This window comes from Mastigoproctus giganteus, chromosome 14 (genome assembly GCF_048544385.1).
Source record: "Mastigoproctus giganteus isolate SK-2022 chromosome 14, ASM4854438v1, whole genome shotgun sequence".
Classification (NCBI taxonomy): Eukaryota; Metazoa; Arthropoda; class Arachnida; order Uropygi; family Thelyphonidae; genus Mastigoproctus; species Mastigoproctus giganteus.
In genome coordinates, this window is record NC_143588.1 from 66,036,707 (window position 1) to 66,056,261 (window position 19,555).

Here is a 19,555-nt window from a genome sequence, read left to right on the forward strand (position 1 = left end):
GCCAAGCGATATCCACTGTCATTTGCATCAGAAACTGAAGTGCGTATGTGAAACGAATATCTGCATCACCATGCTTTAGCATGTGCATCTTGTAAGGATAGTACTGCAACACCTGACGCATTTCTAGCATACAGTGGAATATGGCATGTCCACTTCACGAGAAACAGCTGGCACACTTGCGCTACCACATGAAGATTGACTTGATAAATCTACGACAGCCATAGCGACATCTTCAACACGAGAGGAGTCCACTCGTTTTTGACCTCTACCTGGTTGAACACCAAGATGTCCTGTCGCTTCAAATTTCGCAATCATTTTGCGGACTGCGCAAACAGTCATAGGTCCACGCCTTATGCGCTTCTGACACTGGAATTCTGATAGCCGCATCTGCATTGTTGCTGTTCTGGTAGTACAGCTTCACTAATAGTGCCTTTTCCTGCAATGTTGTTGGCATTGCTGCTGTAGTGCAGGCAAACATCTACTGTATGATTTTGTAGAGACTGCTTTGCTTTTATACAGTATGGTAGAGCTGAGTAGTGGCACTATGGCAATAACTTACATTATTTGCATAATCGTAACTGAGATAATTACATGCTATGCCATACCATGACACAGCGCCACATAGTGACAAATTTTGTAACTAATTTTTTCTCCCAATAAATGGCGAGTGTATTCTTTATTGTACCTGTTTTCCAAATTTCTCTTCAGGACGAGCCTTGGAACTCTCTCCAGAACCCTCTACATAGGGATACTTTAATTTTAGCAACCTTGTATATATATGAAGCTTCCGGGACTATTTTGTCTTTTAATCAGTTTTTGCAGCCAGCTGCACTTAAAGTGCAAAAATAATGCAGTGGTCTTAAGTCAATCTGAATAAATATTTTAAATAATTCATATCTGCATTCATATGTGCAATTTTTAGGGATGGAGGAAATAAGGAATGTGGGGCTGATGGTATCTATCCAATTATATTAAAATAAGCAGCAAAAAAAAAAAAAAAAAGTAAGCAAACCTTTCACCATAATTATGAGGGCATCCTTGGATTCAGGGGAAGTACCTATAGATTGAAGATATGCAATTGTCTCTCCTGTACTCAAGGGTGAAGTGAGTAATTACAGACCTGTAAGCTTTTCTTCTATTTCAGGAAAAATAATCGAAGTCAGTGGCTAAAGAAATATTGCAGGATCAGCTTGATGGGAATGCAGTTATACAGAAATCACAGCAAGGATTTGTTAGGAGTGGTTGTGTCGGATCAAGCCGAATAGCTGCTGTGATGCAATAACAAAGACTTAGACTTCAGCTAGCTCAACTGCTATGGATAAAGGGAAGAGTAAAGAGTAGAAGACAGAATCATTATAAATGGGCACTTCTCTTCTTGGATTAATGTTATTAGTGGTGTCCTTCAGGTTTCAGTGCTTAACTTCTTGCTGTTTCCCGTATTTATTACTGATACTGATGAAGGTATATCAAGCTTATTATGTAAGTTTGCAGAGGATACAAAGGTTGGCTGGATGGTTAATGACAGGAATTAGGATGCACTACTAAGTGGCATTTGAGATTTAACATTGATAAATCAATGTACTGTGTCTGGGCAGTAGCCGTCTCAGAATAACGTACCTGTTGGGTGGTATCACACTCAAGGCAGTGGATAATGAAAGAAATCTGGGTTGTATAGTCTAACATGAAATTCTTATAGCAGTGCAGATAGGCTGCTAGGACAGTTCACAGAGTTCTGTCACTAATATACCAGAATTTTGCTAACTGGAACAAGGAGGTGAATAAAGCAATTGTTAGGTTGTATATTGAGTACTGTATACAGGTCTGGAAGCCTCATTTTAAGAAGGATATAGAATTGTTGAAATGGGTGCAAAGAAAGATTAGTCAAGGACATAAAAGGGTTTTATTCTTACCATAAAAAATTTCGGTTCTGCAAATGCCATCCTTACTCTTCTTTTTGGACAACATGTGTAAGGGGATGTAAATTTGAAAAAGAATGGCTGGATGAGATGGGTAGTTTTATTTTATTTATTTATTTTTGACTGATGCTGTGTAAGCTTGCTTCCTTATGTCATTTTCTACCACTAATATTAATATTAAGTTCCACAGTGAAACAAACTTGACTTTGTAAGGAGTGTCCATGGTATTGCATTAATTTCAAACAAATAGCCTCACAAATGGTTAATTGGCTATTTCAGAACTAACTGGTCTCTCATCAGAAGAGTGCAGTGTCTGTTGAAAAATATGGACAAAGCACTAAAATAGAAATTCATTTAATGAATTTCTATTTTAGTGCTCGTATTTAGCAAACTGTGCAAGTTAGTGTAAACTGCTCTCAAATTACAGCTATGTGGCTGAATCATACATTGCATGAGTGAGCTGGTGACCAATTTAACATCACTGTAGAATAGCTAAGAACTTTAGAACATGCAGGGTAAACACAGCTGGAAAAAATGTATGGTTGATTAAACCTATGGTTATTCTATTCCTCAAACAATGACTTAGTGAGTTATAATTATTCCTTAAAAAGAATAGGTTATTTTTTTTTATCTTCCTGTGTGAAGGTATTTTTCTCTGAAGCACATTCATTGTCATTTTCTCTGATAATGTACTAGGCATGCATTTAGAACTTACATTACAGTATGTGACAAAATTTGCAGAAACTTTGTTTATTGTCATATGTTTATATTTAGCAAATTGAATTATTATTTACATCTGTCTCTACTAGCATTGGAGACATGACCTTTTAGTCATTATAAATGCTTACAGATGTAAATAAGTTTAGTTATTAGTATATAATATTCATTGAAATGAATTTTGAAATTTTGAAATTCTATTTTTCTCAATCATGAGTGCTGAATTTTAAAAGGTGTGTTGTATTTATGCATTAATGTAACACAAAGCTGCATAATAATATATAATAATAGCCACATGTATGTGGCTATTATTATATATTATTATATAATAATAGCCACATACATGTGGCTATTATTATATAATAGTTACATGATATATAATACTATCAAAACAAGTAAGAGTTACTTTTATTTTTAACTCTCCAACTGGCAAGCCAATTTGGTAAAATCAGCTAGCACAGTGCATTTTATATACCACTCACTTTGCAGTTTAAAATACAGCAAGAAATGCTCAATTTCACTTTTTTGATGGCATCTTAATGTTCAATGTATTTTGAGCACAACTATGAAAAATACTTTTTTTTTAAATATTGGAAATATATATTTTTAATTAATTTTTTTAAAGTAACTCCCAACCTCTGACACACTTTGCACATGCACGTTTCATAATCTGTTTTAAAACACTCACATTACCTTCACTGTTGGTGAATGAAACTTCAAAAAAAATTCAAAATGCCCTCACCTCAGTGACTGGATTTCAGGAATATTTATTGTAGACACCTGACACTAGTGGTGTTTTCATTTGCTTTCTTCAGATTAAAGATTGTGCTAGAGCACATTTTTTTATTGGGCACAATGGATGCTTTTAATTTTAAATTCTAACTTTAGAGTGCTTGATTCACTAAGCCTAATAAACTTTCCTTTTATTTATTATTTATTTATATTTTATTTGGCCAAACTTCTTTAAGAAAAGAATTAATGATACAGACCACAAGTCAATCCAACAATGACGGAATATTAAAATCACGTTGGTGTATGGTATACACCATAGTGACTGCTTCTGGGTTAAAAAAAAACTATTGTGCGGCATTGTACAACAGTTAAACTCTTTATATAACAGGCGCTGCCAAGCAGTGTGTAATTATTGTAGTTTTGAATTTTGTAAGTTCCAATAATTTTATGTGTGACATTAAAAAAGTTAATCATACATTATTTTAATCCACCTTTCTTTGCATAGAAAGGTGTACATGTCCTCTAATGCTTAATAAATAAGTAAATGGGCTCTAATAAAGGAATGCTGCTCATCATGCAACAGTGATTTCTGAATACCTTTTCTAATGTTCTGCCTTACAACAGTCTTATTCACTTTACCATTCACCATGCAATTTTTATTATTTTGTTTTATTTTTTCCAAAGTAAAGAGCTCATTAATACACTGGCGATTTTTAGTGAAACAAGAGTTATGGCAACTATGATAAATGCAACCAAATAACTTTATAAAAGGACTTCAATGGTTTTTTGCAATTATTTAACTGATGAAAAAAATGCATAAATAGCTAAGGTCATTATTTTAAAAAAATTCAATGTGTAATTAGCTGAAATATTTGATTAAATAAGAATTTACTCCTGGGAATTTTGGATCCAACTTTCTAATATTGTCTTAATTTTAAGACAAATGAAAAAGACCTGTGGGTAATTGTGCAGTCAGATATGAAGTTCTCCAAGTAGTGCAGACAGGCTGTCAGGATAGCTCATGTGGTTTTGTCAATCAATGATATATAGGAACAATTATCCCATTGTACAGGTGATATGGGAAGTTTTTTGGGGTTTTTTTTGGTTGATGCTATAAGCTTGCATCAACCAAATATTATTTAAGCTAATATTAAATAATCTTAACTTCATTGTCACTATTCACCACCAATGTTATATTTTGATTGAAAATATCTTGTCTTGCACAGTATGCAAACTGTTACCAATGTTTGATATAACTGTTGAAGTGACATGAAATCTTACAGTGATTTTTAAGTATCTTTAAAATGGAAACTAACCAGGGGAAATTGGAAATTACCTTATCTGAAAGATTACTAATTCAAATCAAAAGGGACTGTGAAGCCCAATAAGTCCTATTATTATAATAATCTTAAATTATAGGAGAAAACCTCATACCCTTTTAGTAGGACTGTTAATCTCTCAACACTCAATTGCTAATGATTATAATATGAACCTACCTGCCCTGCATAGATGTAAATAAATCAAATTAAAATAGCTATTAATTAAAATCATCATGCCTTTAACTCTCATATCATGTCAAGCGAATTGGAAAGAATTACGGAAAGACTGTGGCCACCAAACTCCAAAAAACCAACCAACGTCACATGCCACCATGAGAATTGAAAAACAATTGTCCTAAAAACAACAAAACAAATAAATATTCATTAATTTACACATAAATTAAACTTTAAAACCGTTTTATAACTTCTTTTAAGAGACCATCTTATTCGGTTTGTTACCGTGTTCACAAGGAGTACAAAAAAACAAAACAAAAAAAAAAGTAGTCAGGTGTCGGTAATTTTATATAAAACGGGGGATATCATTCGCGAATCACTTTTTTACTTCTTGTGAACATGGTAACAAATGAATAAGGTGGTCTCTTAAAAGAAGTTATAAAACAGTTTTAAAGTTTAATTTATAAGTAAATTAATGGTTATTTATTTGTTTCTTTGTTTTTAGGTTTTTGCAACAATTGTTTTTCAGTTTTCATGGTGGCATGTGATGGTTGGTTTTTTGGAGGTTGGTGGCCGCTGTCTTTCTGTAATTCTTTCCAATTCGCTTGACGTGATATGAGAGTTGAAGGCATGATGATTTTAATTAATAGCTATTTTAATTTTATTTATTTATGACTATGCATGGGGGAGGGGGGGGTAGGTTCGTATTATAATCATTTGTGATTGAGTGTTGAGAGATTAACAGTCCTACTAAAAAGGTATGAAGTTTTCTCCTATAATTTAAGCTTATCTGAAAGATATAATTACAATTATAATTATATTGTAATTATAATTATAATTTTTTTTACATTCTATAATTTATTATAGAATGTAATTTGCCAGAAGACAACCATCCTCTCAGGTTACCACTCTTAAATTCTTAAAACATTACCACTTAAAGAAATCTCTAAAATATTTCTTTGATATTTCAACAATTTTACACTACCAGTTTTCGTTGTAATTCATAATGCATGCAACTGGTATTTATGGCGCCTCCGTAGCCAGGTGGGAAGGAGCAGCAGTGCGTAGCACACGCTTCTTGATTAGACCGGGGTTCGAGCCCGTCACCACCAAATACGGAGGATGCGGAAAGGTCAGGGAATGACCACCGCATATTCCCGGAGCAATATGGCCTTAGTTGCTAATGCTCCTAAAATCCAAATAACAAACAAATAACAAAACTGGTATTTATATCCACCAGTGATTAATAAAATTACACAGCCAGTTTGAGATGTTATATTTTTTTTTATTTAAGGCATCACTAAAGTTAGTTGATCCATATTTACAAATAAGGAATATAAAAAATTTACATCCATAAACTTATTTTTCCTTTCTTTGTTCTCATAGTATTTGGTGCAATAAGTGTTAGATAGTATTGCTATTTTCCATTGTACGTGGGCCATGCGTTCGTTAGCTGATTTTTGTGCCTTGTTTTAGTGTGGGATATCCTGACACTCATTTGCTTATTCATTGCCCAGGCAACTGTGATCAGCCCTATAAGAACAGACAATCATTTAATTATGAAAAATTAAATTTCTTGCTCATTTTTTAGTTGTCTAAGTTTTTTTTAATCAAATATCATAATTATTCTGCTAGTTTAATATCCAATGAGATACTACAGGCACATGGAAAGTGTTTTTAGCACCTACCTTACAAAAAAAACTTTTTTTTTTTTTTTTTTTTGCAGTGCAAAAAAAATGTTAGGAGCACAAAAATTTGAACTTTCACATGTGCACGTATTAATGTTTTGTCAAATAAGAAGTTGTAATCAAAACGAGAAATATTGCTACATCAATAATGATAACAATTGACACAAAAAAAAAAAAAATGCTTATACAACAATTAAACATAAAGAGAATCTAATTTCTCTTGTTATCTGTCATGCTAGATAAGATTTCAGCAACATATTGTTTGTGTGCACTGAAACTAGCATCGAAGCAAAGAGCAAAAAATAGTAAATAGTCATGAAGAACCTGACAGTTCCTTTGTAAATATAATTCCAAGTAAACAATAATTGCTCAAATAAAAGCTTGACTGTGTTTAGGTAGGTAGGAAAAAATATTCAGATTTTAATCATTAATTAATGGTCATTATTTTTGAGAGGGACTTGTCCAATCCCACATGATCACTGCCAGGTTAAGCTTCTGCAGTTCTCTACTTTGATTAAGTAATACTTTGCAGTTAGAATACTTGTCCAGAGATAAAATTGACTATGATTGGGTACAAAACCCTAAAGATTTTTTTTATATTAATATAATATTAGACAATTAGCAATCCTTATGCATCAAGAATTTTTGGATGCCAGCCATCATCTTCATTCATCTCCATTCTAGGGCAATCTGAGAACATCCAGGCTGAATTCTAAAATGTGCTTCTTTGGAAACAATTAAATTTAGTTAATGCTTATCGGCCTTGGTTCTGTAACTTTGCCTTTGAGTACTTCCCACAAATTGTTATCTGTGGTGGTGAGACCAGGACTGTTTTGGAGCCTTTTTTATGTAATGATCTGGAACATATCACTTATTCTCTGAGTGGACCAAGCACCATATTGCTACATTATTGTCTTTGGTTTGGCAGTACTGCATGTCTTTGGTCTTGCAATGTACTGCAACAAAGGCCTCTTTTCCATTCAGATAATACTTATACTTGGTGGATGCATGTTAAAAAAAATTGTCACTTTGTGTAGCCTTAACTTGGGTGATTCTAAGGTATTATCAAAGCTCTGTATGGGATGGCAGGGAGGTAGTAATAAAGAAATCAGGGATATTTTGCCTGCTATAAAAAACAGATTTGTATCTTAAGATGCTTCATTGCTGGCATGGATAGTTTTTTCCTACTTGCTTTCACGCGAATGGCCAATCTCTACTTCAGTAGTAGGAATTGTTTCCCCCTCATTTCCTTTTTGTTTAGTTAATGTTGTAAATTATAGTAAAGAAATAGTTTTAAGAGCTATACTGGCTTATTTGGTTAACCAAATGGTATAGGGTTAACTTTTGGCTAAATATTTAAATAGTTATAATTTATTATTTGTATTATGGGTAATTTTGACTAGAATTTTGTGAGTAAGAATTCCACTGTTTGTAAAACATTATTTAACAGATTAAAAGTATTTGGGTGGATCAAGGGCTGGCTTAGTGAAAGGGGACAGAGGGTGGTATTTAATGGCATTCTTCAGCATGGACTAAGATACTAAGTGGGATCCCTCGGGATTTGTGTCCCTCTTGTTTCTGATTTTCCTCAGTGATATTGATGAGGATATACAGGAAAAGTTGCCAAAGTTTGCTGATAATTTAAGAGTAATAGGATGGTTAATATTCAGTATCAGGCTAAGCCACTTCATCAGAATAACTTAAGATCAGTTGCATATGGTCTGAAAGACTGCAAATGAAGTTTAATCCTGCTAAATGTAAGGTTTTTCATTTAGGGAAAAGAAATCTGTGGTAATGTAGAGCAGCAGGACACAGATAAAGATAGTTCAAGATGAGAAAGATTTAGGGAGTTATGATACAAGCAGATATGAAGTTTTCCTTCAATGTAAACAGGATGGCTTAGGGAGTACTATCAATGCAACCAATGATCAACATCTTTGTCAGCAGGAAGAAAGATATTGTTATTTCAGTTTATAAAATGGGGTGTCCCATTTAGTGCATCCTATGAGATCTGTTGGAGAAATAAAGACCTCTTGAGGAGTACTGTGGGAATTGAAACAAAGAAAAGAATGATTAGAACATTGGTTTGGCCAGTTTTTACATATGGAAATGAATCTTGGACCTATAAGAAAAGAGTGTGACACCAGATTGAAGCATTTGAGATGTGGTTCTTCAGAATTAAGAATTTCATGGATAGAACATGTGTCAAACATTGATGTCCTACCCAGAATGAGAACACAAAGATCTTTACTAATGGAAATGAGACTGGCAATTCACATGCTAATAGGATCAGCTGGACAAAGAACACTGGCAGTCCTTGAGGGAAATATTGTGGGAAAAAGATCAAGAGGAAGGAGAAGAAGAACATGGTTTGACGACATGAGGATCTGGACGAGGTCACAAGACTGCTGAGACCAAGAGGAAAGCTTGTGTAGAGGGAACTGGAGAGACATGGTGCTGCACCCTCACATGAAGATGATGAGATCTATTCAGCCTGGAGGCCTCACCTAAAAAAAAAAAAAAAAAAAAGAGAGAGAGATAGAACTTTGGGAAAATTCCAAAAAGATTACTAGATTGGTTGAGAGTAGTAAGGGTTGTCCCTATGAGGAACATGTTAGATGAGGGCTGCAGCACCTTGATAAAGGTATTTAACGCCCTTAAAGAAATGAGCAAAATGAACGAGGAGGACATTTCAGCTGGCAGTTGAAACAAGACCAAGGATATATGAATATAAAATTTTGGAAAGTAATTAGACATTTGATCTTATGGGGTTCATGTTTGGTCAGCATGTTTATCATTGGAATAAGGTACCTGCTTATTGTAGTTGAGGTAGACAGTCTGACAAGGTTCAAAGCAGATTGGGATTGTTGCTTTTTTAGAAATAGGCAAATTGTGATTGACTTCGGGTTTTTTTTTTTGTCTTATGTAGAATAAGTTTGCTTCCTTGAATCATTTGGCCTGATTATTACTAATACTATCATCTAATAATATTGAAAAAAAAAAAAGTGGTGGAGGGGGGGGAATACTGCTTATGAAATTTCCATGTAACTTCTAAATAAAATAGGATTATTAAAAACAATACCAAAAAAAAACACGAAACTATTTGCTGTTTCATTCATTGTTATCGGGATGATGCAAGTTAGTATGATGAAGAACAATTATATATTCCCTTTCCAAAAGATTGATAATAATCCGAGAAATTAATATTTTTTCCTGTTACCTTAGCTTGCTTGCATAGTCGTAGTGTTTCAAATATTTTGATTTGAGTTGTTTTTTTTTTTTTTTTTTTCGTTTTAAATCGATATTCAAAATATTATCTCCAAGTTGAGCAAACGTTATAGTTTTAGCATTTCTAATTTTGAAATGGGTCGATGACACCATTACTCGACCCACAATGCAGAATGGAATTATATTAAAAGTCTTTCTCTTCAACTACTCATTATTTAACGTCTTTTATAGTAAAAGATACATTTATTTTGGTGGTTAAACAATTATTTCTAATTTTTATGATATTAGAACAATATTTTGAATTAAAAGTTTTACAATCAGTAAGATGAATTTTGTTTTACATGGCTTTTGAAATGCAACCAAATGTATATATGCTCTCCTGCTATCGAAACGCTAATGGATTTTCGCTTGTTATGAATTCGTGTTTGATGCGAACTTAGCAGTCATTAATGCGACTAATGCCATTTTTATGAACATTAAAAATCTCTGGCCTGTTTTGAATCGATCGGTCAAAATATGGTGTTACAGAAAAATTCTGCCTCTGTATTGTTCGTATGTGACCATTTAATTTGTCGAGATGATTCTCTAGGCGGGGCAAAAGGAAGATCATTGATAAAAAGAAGAAAAAAAATCTGCAACGTTTTATACATTATCATTTCAAATTACAGACATATTATATTCTTGATGTCGTTTCAAACTTCAGATTTATTTTCCCCCTTCTTCCCTCCTCTCTTAATACTTAAAATGGATTTTTTCTTCGGCAGTGGGCAATACAAAATCAATGTGATGATACTGTGTGATGACTGATTGATCTGCTCCTGTCAAACTTTTTTAAATTCAACGTAGCAAATTGAGCTTGCAGTTTAATCAAGTAAATATAGTTCCATTAAAGTTTGCTATATGCTTCAAGAACAGAGATAAATCATTTTTCGATTCTTCTAGGTTGCTCTAATTTATTTCACCATCTAAATTTTTTATTTATCTGAACCAGTCAAATATGCTTTTCTCTAGCAAGTTAGTATGACGAACAACAATTTTCCTTTAAATTCAAAAACGGGGGCATCAGTAATCCGTGACTCTCAGTAGCGAGCATTATAAATCCACTATAGCATTACCTCTTAGAAAAGACCTCGAGGGATGGGGCTTACACAAAAGGAATCGTCCAAGTGGGTATGTATGGATTTCATACACAAATGTGGAAACGCATCTTCTGCCACTGCTACACACGTCCCTAAAATTTCAGGGTGGCATCTCCTCGTGCACGAGTCGTATTGCGGAAGTTCTTTTCTAAATGGTTAAACTACTATATATACTGATTTTATTATCATTTACAATGTGATAATTACAAGATTTTAATGTCTTGAAACAAAGTTTTTTTCGGGGCGAGCGAAATGGGTATTCAAACAGGAATTATAGTATTCAGTCCTATCCAAATTAGACTTAAAAAAAAAAAAAAATGTTATTTCGCCTTTATTCCAAGTGTGAGCTGCACTATTGTTGTAAATACTCAGTTTAAGAAATTGCACCCATTTGAAATGTGGAATGCATTAAATTCGATTTTTAAAAAAATACTTATAGTCAGGGAGGGAATAAAAAATGTTAAAAGTGGCGGAAACAAAAATTACAAATAAAACATTACTTCCAAAAAGTTTTGTCATTTCTTGATATTGTTCATGTGTTACTGTGGCTGTGATTTTAGAATTTACTTTAAAACAATGCTTGTTTTGAGGCGAGTGAGATACAGAGACGAAACAATAGTGAGGCACCCGAGGCGCTCTGCGACAATAGGACCCAAAAGTAAAGTCAGGGACGTAATAATCTATACAAAATAAAAATAAAAATCTAGAGGTATTCTATAATGTATATATGTACATAGTTAACAACTTCGTTTTTCTTCTTCTCCTCTGGGATTTTTTTTACCTAAGGGTACGATTTTTTTTTTTTTTTTTATTTACTCCTCTGGAATGGGCCCCCAAAGGAATCTACCTCACCTTTTGGCAATATCAGGTAGGATGGTCGAATTGAGACAGTACATGTTATATTGGGATTGGCCCACCATTCCGGGGTGTGGACAAGTACCCAGAATCATCTCTCCAGGTGAATGATTCTTTTGGGTAGCCAGGTGGCCAGAACACACAAACCTACACCTACTTGCATATCTGGCCCTTTTAGAGAAGTACTGTTCTTCACAGAGAGACACGAAATGGATTTGAACTGACGTTCTAGGAGCTGCCCTTCACAAAAAGTCGTGTCCATATACACTACTGCCACTTTATTAGGTACACGTACCTAGTAGCGTGCTGAGCCACCTTTAGCCTTCAAAACAGCCTGAATTCGTCTAGGAATGGATTGAACAAGATGCTGAAAATGTGCACGAATGCAGTACCATGAAGACATGAGTGTATCACTCAGTTTCTTGAGATTCGGCGGAGGTGTAGGCCTGCAGCGAACAGCCCTTTCCAGCACATCCCAAAGATATTCAATAGGATTGATATCCGTGGACTGAGCGGGCCACTGCAGCAAAGAAAAGTCATTGTCATGTTCCTGGAACCATTCCATAGTGATTCGGGCTTTGTGCACCGACGCATTATCCTGCTGGAAGTAACCATCTGACTGAGGATAAACTGTCAACATGAACGGATGCACTTGGTCAGCAACGATGGTACGATGTGACATTCAGACGCGAATCTATGGGTATTGATGGACCCAACGTGTGCCAAGGAAACATTCCCCACACCATAACACTGCCCCCACCACCTTGCACAGTAGTCAGACAGGACAGGACATGGATTCATGTTGTTTTCCCCAAATTCTGAGCCTTCCATCAACATCATGCACCAGAAACTTCGACTCGTCTCACCAAGCAACTGTTTTCCAATCCTCAATAGTCCAGTGCTGGTGTTGCTGTGCGCACAGGAGGCGTGCTCTCTTTTTCTTCATTGATAACAAAGGTACGCGATGTGGCCATCGGCTGTTGTAGCCCATTCGCAACAAAGTGAAACTAGTGGTCCGTTGCGATATTTTGTTCTGCGCACCAAGGTTGTATTCTGAAGTGATGTGCGACATTGTGGCCCGTCTGTTTGCTTGCAGAATTCTAGCTATCCTCCTCTGACCTCTCTCATCAACAAGTGATTTTCTTCCCCAGGAGTGCCATTGAGAGGATGTTTTCTGTTCGTTGCACCATTCTCGATACACCCTTGAAACTGGTGCGTGAAAAGTGTTGGTGTTCAGGAGAACTGCCGTTCTGAAACGGCAGTTCTCTTGAATCAGAGATGCTTATTCAGCATGTCTTTGCCCCTACTACCATGCCACGTTCGAAGTCCGTTAGATCACTCATTTTTCCCATCCTTTGCTACGGTTTGTACGCTTAACTGATACTAGAAAGGTTGTTCTGCTGCATTTATATCCACAAGTGTGGTCATGTGACTTGCAACGTTGTGGGACTAACCATTTGTGTGCACAGCAGGGGTGTATCTAATAAAGTGGCAGCACAGTGTATTTATAATTGGGAACGGAGTGCATATCAAACATACTTCCTCGGACGCAAAAATACCTAGTTACAGCGCTGTTCAGATATTTCTTGGCTATTTTTTATTTATTATTATTTTTTTATAATACAAAAATACTGTGATTTAATCTGAAGGAAAAGCAAATAATGTGAAATTAATTTAGGAAACTGGTTTAAATTAAACTAACCTCTTGTAGCCCCAACTTGAATTTTGCAAAATGCATGTACGAGTATGTTTAATTCAAATAGTTTTTTTTTTTTTTTGTTAAAAATAGAGCCATTCTGGGGGCGATTTAAATACTTCTTGGAAAGTGGAGATATGCCAAATGGAATTTCGAATATGACTAACGGCCCATTTTTGTACGATAACTCTAATCAGATACAAACGCCAAATCCAGCAGCTGTATGTGCACGGACTCCACTGACATTGACGCATGACTTGCCATCCCGAAGGTTTTCATTAGTGTTAGCGTGTATTGGATTTTTGTCTCGCCTTCTGCTGCCGTTGATGGGGAAATTTCCAAGTCTGTCTAGCGAAGGGTTCAGTTGATTTACTTATAACACCACGGATACACTGGAAATTTCAATTAGTCTTGAATGAGATTTTCAGTGATGTTCAGCATATGCTTTATAGGTTGCCTGATAATGGAAAGTATATAAATAGTTAAATTACATTAATTTTGTACATATCCTGATTTTACACTGACAGTAAATTTTGTGAATGAGTGAAATTATACTGATTTGTAGAATGTGACCTTCGATTTTGCTTTCAGCATCTCTTGGCGTTCCTCCGATAACAATAAAGCTGTCATCAAATGTGCCTAATGGAAAAATAAATAAATTACATTAATTTATTAAACAAACAAAAAAAAAAAACGCTTGCAGGACTGTTATTTTAATTATACAGATCCCGCAGATACTAAACCCGCCAAGTTTATTAATTACACGGGTCTGCATATTCAGATCTGTGGAATGGAGTGTGTTCTAAAAAATTTCCTTTTTTTTTTTTATCATATACGGATCTTTCCACTGATTGTAAGACAAGTAAACGCATTTTTATATATTTTTTAAAATTTTATTTAATCTTCCAACTAACAATTTCTGTATTGTGACAAAATGGACAACCTCAAAAGAATATTAATACAAAAGTAAATAGTGCCGATTAAATTCGAGACCTTTTGGTCTACAATGAATATTTTTGTGGTTTTTTGTTTGAGCATTATGCCATGTATCTCCATTTTCAAAGACCAGCAGTAATTTGTTGTAATGTTTTACGTTCACCTTCCCTGTTACCTTCTTTATATCTTGGCGGAATATACTTTTTTCCAGGTCAGTATTCTGCACATCCACTCACATAACGAACTTTCTCGAACTAATTAACGATGGTATACTCGCATTCTACCACTATGGTTACATTGGTGTGAACATGAGTGGCGTAGACCACATGGTATCAAAGGAGTTCGCAAAATATGGAGAAAAGAACATCGCCGTATTTAGCTTGAATGTCTGTCAACTCAAATGCGTGTACTACTTTACCCTCGCGTTTAACCAATCGTATACGGAGGCGGTAAATGTGACCTCAAACGGTAGAATAAACTTTATCTGCACATAGTGTTCAGTATCAAGCTGAACCGGGGATCTCCCCTAACTCTCTGATGTATACAATTCGCTGTAAAGGCCAGAATGTGTAGTGTAGGGTTTATGAAGTGTTGTGCTGTTCTTATGGGCGTTTAGCCGTGGAGAACTCTATTGGGACCCCAGGTTGCCCTTCACTCACCTGGCCTGCCTGAAGGTAGGCCAGGTAGTATGAGTTTCCCCAGTATTGGAATACTTTAAAACACGTTTGTTCCTAAATTATTGGATATTAACCTTTTACGGGTGACATTACGTTGCCAAAAAAGTTAATCTGTTATTTAGCCATCATCTCATCTTGCAAATAAACGGCAGATTAACCTTTTTGGTGTCATTTGTTTGAAAGTAGTGCAATGCCAGTTTACTCGTTATAGAGACAAAATTCTTTTTGCATTGCATTAACTGCACTGCTTGAAAAAATTAACAGAATAAAATGTTTTTTATTAGGCATCCTGGTATGCAAATTCCGGGTATACAATAGAAATCGATCTACCACCTTACGGAGCCTCGCATTATGCAAATTTTTCATGCCTGTAAAAACACTGGTTGCGACCTCATCACTTCATTCTCGTTTTTTGGCTTGCTCAGTGAGATAGCCACATCTTCAGTACTAAGGATGGCAAGTCGTCGTTTAGGTGATTCTTTGAGATGACGGGCCATTGGGCGACTTGAAGCCGAGCAAGCAGATGTGGCATGTTGGCTTAATGTGTCATGCAAGTGTTGTCCCAGCACTATGGAAGTAGTTTCAGCAGACAGAAACCATTACAAGGAGAGTTTGCCACGGTCGCTCGAGGCCTACGTCAACCAGAACAGACCGCTATCTGGTTCTAACAGCAAGGCTGAACCCTACGATATCCTGTCATCAACTGTCTCTTGAGGTTGCTGCGGCCAAGTGAAAACATTTCCAACCGGACCGTGTTAAGAAGACTCAATTCAGTGGACTCTGCACAAGGAAGCCAGTGGTTTATATCTCATTAACCCGAAACCAATGAAGAGCTCGTCGAAACTGGTGCCATGAACATGCGACTTGGGGCCCTGACAAATGGGATACCGTTCTGTTCTCTGATGAGTCCCGTTTTAGCCTATAAACAGATTGTAGACGTTATTTCAACTGGAGACAATGAGAAATGCCGTACCATCTCTCCAACATCAGAGAAAGGAACACATACGGTGCAGCCAGTGTTCTCTTGTGGGCGAAACAATGATCAACGGCCTCACCCCTTTGCAGGATTTTGATAGGGGCACCGTAACTGCTATGGGTACCGACAACAGATCCGCAAACCTTATGTGCGAATTTTTAGGAGTGCCGTTGGCCCAGATTTTCTTTTCATGCACGACAACGCTACTACACGTACACACAGAGTTCAAGTGGTGGAGGAATATCTTGAAACTGAAGATATCCAACGACTGCCGTTGTCAGACAAATCCGATCGGACATGTGTGGGACGCCTTTGGGCGTCGCATTGCACGGCAACAGCCGACTCCTCGGTCAGTCGGTGAGCTAAGGTCTGTGCTGGTGGAAGAATGGGATTTCTTGCCGCAGAATCTTGTAGACTCCCTTATATCGAGCATGGTTCACCACTGTCAGGTCTGTTTAGCCGTTGGAGGGATCATATCCCGTACTGATGTCGTGTGACTATATTTTCAGGCATCTTGTATCGACTTCTGTAATGTGACCTTTTTGGTATTTTTTATACAATCCTTTAAATGTCCCTTATTGTCCTCTGTTTGTTCCACTTCATTGCAAGCTGCACGAGTTAAACTACGTTTTTTACGTGTTCTGTTAATTTTGTCGAGCAGCATAACAGTAGCGAAACTAAATTTTCCTTCCGCGAGATTTCTGAACTCTTCCCATGTACTCTTTAAATAACCATACAAACCAGGTATTAGAAATCCCCCGAATCTTTGGTTTTTCCCCGCGATGGCGGACCGGTATGGTAGTATCGTCGACTGCAGCAGGATTCAAATTTAACAGTTGGAATACGGTACAGGTTATCGTCTAACTCCATATTTCCACGTGTTCAATACCGTATTTAATAATTATTTTACTTTATTTTTATAAACATTTTAATTTTTATAATGAAATTTATTAAAATTAATATAACATTTTTATTTAATTTAATATTTATTAATTTCCGTAAGTTTATAATCTAATTTATTTAATAATTATTATTGTTATCATCCCAATTATTTGTATCTTAAATGACGGTTCCTGACATGGATATATATGCAAATCGCAACAGTTCACATAAAATAAATGCTAAATACAATATTCGAATCCCATCAATCACTGGAGGAATTTTTGTTTTATTTTATTTTTCACAGCGTGGCTGAGTTAGTCGGTCTCAAGCGAGGGGTACAGGCTTTTCTCCCGCTTCGGAAACTTGGTTTTCTTCTCCAGCAAACTGATGCTTCATAGTCTTAGTTGATTTGCTCTTAATATACAACCTGTTAAACTGTATATCCTTCAGTTGCAAACAAAAGCATCTACCATTTACAATATAGATAAAATTGAATTTCAAGAAGCAAAACATTAATTTTAAAATTTATAATGAGTTCTACCACACAGTTTACATAAACTACGATCAGCACTGGCTGATCCTAGGAGATCATATTTCAGCAAATTTCTCTACAGTACAGGTTACAAAGAGAAACTTCCATCAGCAATATTTTGTTGAAACTCCGTAATTTGCTGCAGAAAAAGCTTCAAGGGGCGCCTGAAACTTACATACATATATCAAGAAAATTTTAAAGGGGGCACCAGATTTCAATTGGCACCAGGGCACCACATACCCTAGGAACGCCCCTGAATCTACTACTCATTGTCAACCTCATGTGCCTCATAATAAAACTACCATTCGGTAAGGACGATGGCTGACAGTAATCTCAGCCAAAATGCAATATTATAGTGGGTATGGTGATTATTTACAGGTGACTGAAGTCAAAATTATGAAACGAATACAATTTTTATTTCAATAATGTCCGAACACTGCAGATTTAGTTAGTTCATTTCTTTTAATTGCATACGGTTGCATAATACTTATTGGCCTCTTTTATCTCTATTTTCTGTCATGAACGTAAATTTTCTCAAAGGGGTGGCGGACCTGTGTTTTAAAAACCAATAGTTGTTTAAGATAGACTAGTAAAAAGTATCACTGTTATCTCAGACGTGTTACCTAAAATCCTAAAGAGGGAGATATCACATTTCCTCTCCGAAACCCATGTCTAATGGGAAAAATATATATAATAAATAAATAATGCATATCTTATCTCACTTAACGGAATGGCATGTGCTGGTTTGGGTTGATTGCTTAAAAAAAAAAAAACACACACACACACACACTCTTGCTGTAACAAAATCTCAAGAGTATAGAGCCTTAGTCTCGTTATGCATGACTGCAAGTCAATTGAAGAATTTTGTGGCTTTTCTCTTTCCTTCCCAAACTTAAATTATAGAAATTCTTTAACGATCGGACGACTAGCAGCTAAGGAGAAAAAAACCAAGCTGTAACTTTTCTTTCTCCATAGGTAAACAAAGACAGTATCGTGATTAATGTCAAGAAAATGAGGTAAAGCTAAGTAATAGATGACGTAGACGAAAAGAGGTGGGTTAACTTAATATCGGTAAAACTTTTTTTTTTTTTTTTTTTTGGTGCTATTATGCACCTCTGCATTCCCTAAACCCATTAAGTGTAATTACCCGCCATCTAGTGTACAAGAAAGAAAATTACTATGATGGAATGTTGTGATCGTTTGTCGCAAAATAGTATTGGTAAAACTAACTACAAGTTTTTCTAATGAACACTGATACGTAAGTGTTGTTCAAAAATGGCCAGAGAAATGTATAAAATAAATAATATTCGTAATATAACAAAAACTGAACTGTAAATAATTGTAAAACTTAATTGGCAGGTGTCGCCATAAGGTTTCAGTTACCAAACGATAAGTACGATATTGCTGTTCCAAAACGCTAAAAATTAGCATAATGTTCCACACGTGCCGTTCGAGTAAATGAAGTTCACAGCGTATTATAGATTACATTACTGCACTTTATCTGCATTCATAAAAAGTAATTTTAGAAGGTAAGTGGTAACCTTTGTTGCATATTTTTGCAAGATGCTAAAAATTAATATTCTGATTTAATGAAGTTACTATCAGCCCTGTTGTTAAGAAATAGCTGTCGCGGATAGCTATTATCACAAAAGTGACAGGAAATAAAACTACCATTCGGTAAGGAAGATGGCTGACAGTAATCTCAGCCAAAATGCAATATTATAGTGAGTATGGTGATTATTTACAGGTGACCGAAGTCAAAATTATGAAACGAATACAATTTTTATTTAAAAATTGCCCGTGCTTTTAGAGAATGTGCCTTGATATTTTGTTTGCTCCGTAAATAATTTTATTTTGAACTATGGCGCAATTTTGATTTTTCGCTAAGTGGGGAAAACGTGAGGAAAATATAAAATAGTAATCAATATCTACTTGAGATATTACGGGCGTTCTGACTGCTTGTAATAGCTGTGTGCAATAAAATTCTATACGAAGTAATAAAATATTTTGTATGTTTTAATTGTATACAAATAGCGAATCGGTTAATAAAAGAGTTTATTATTAGCTATATGGCGCAAGGAAGCCTGG

General features: G+C 35.5%; 1 protein-coding gene across 1 annotated transcript in view; it reads right to left on the reverse strand.

The window, feature by feature from the left end:
- Positions 1-6,345: 6,345 nt before the first annotated feature.
- Positions 6,346-19,555, reverse strand: part of LOC150075188 (poly(rC)-binding protein 3-like) — a 739,881-nt gene continuing 726,671 nt past the window's right edge. Inside the window, exon 12 of the mRNA XM_090389203.1 lies at positions 6,346-6,391. Within this exon, the coding sequence (XP_090245329.1) occupies positions 6,361-6,391 (31 nt within the window). The 3' untranslated portion in view covers positions 6,346-6,360. The remainder of the gene's footprint in view (positions 6,392-19,555) is intronic.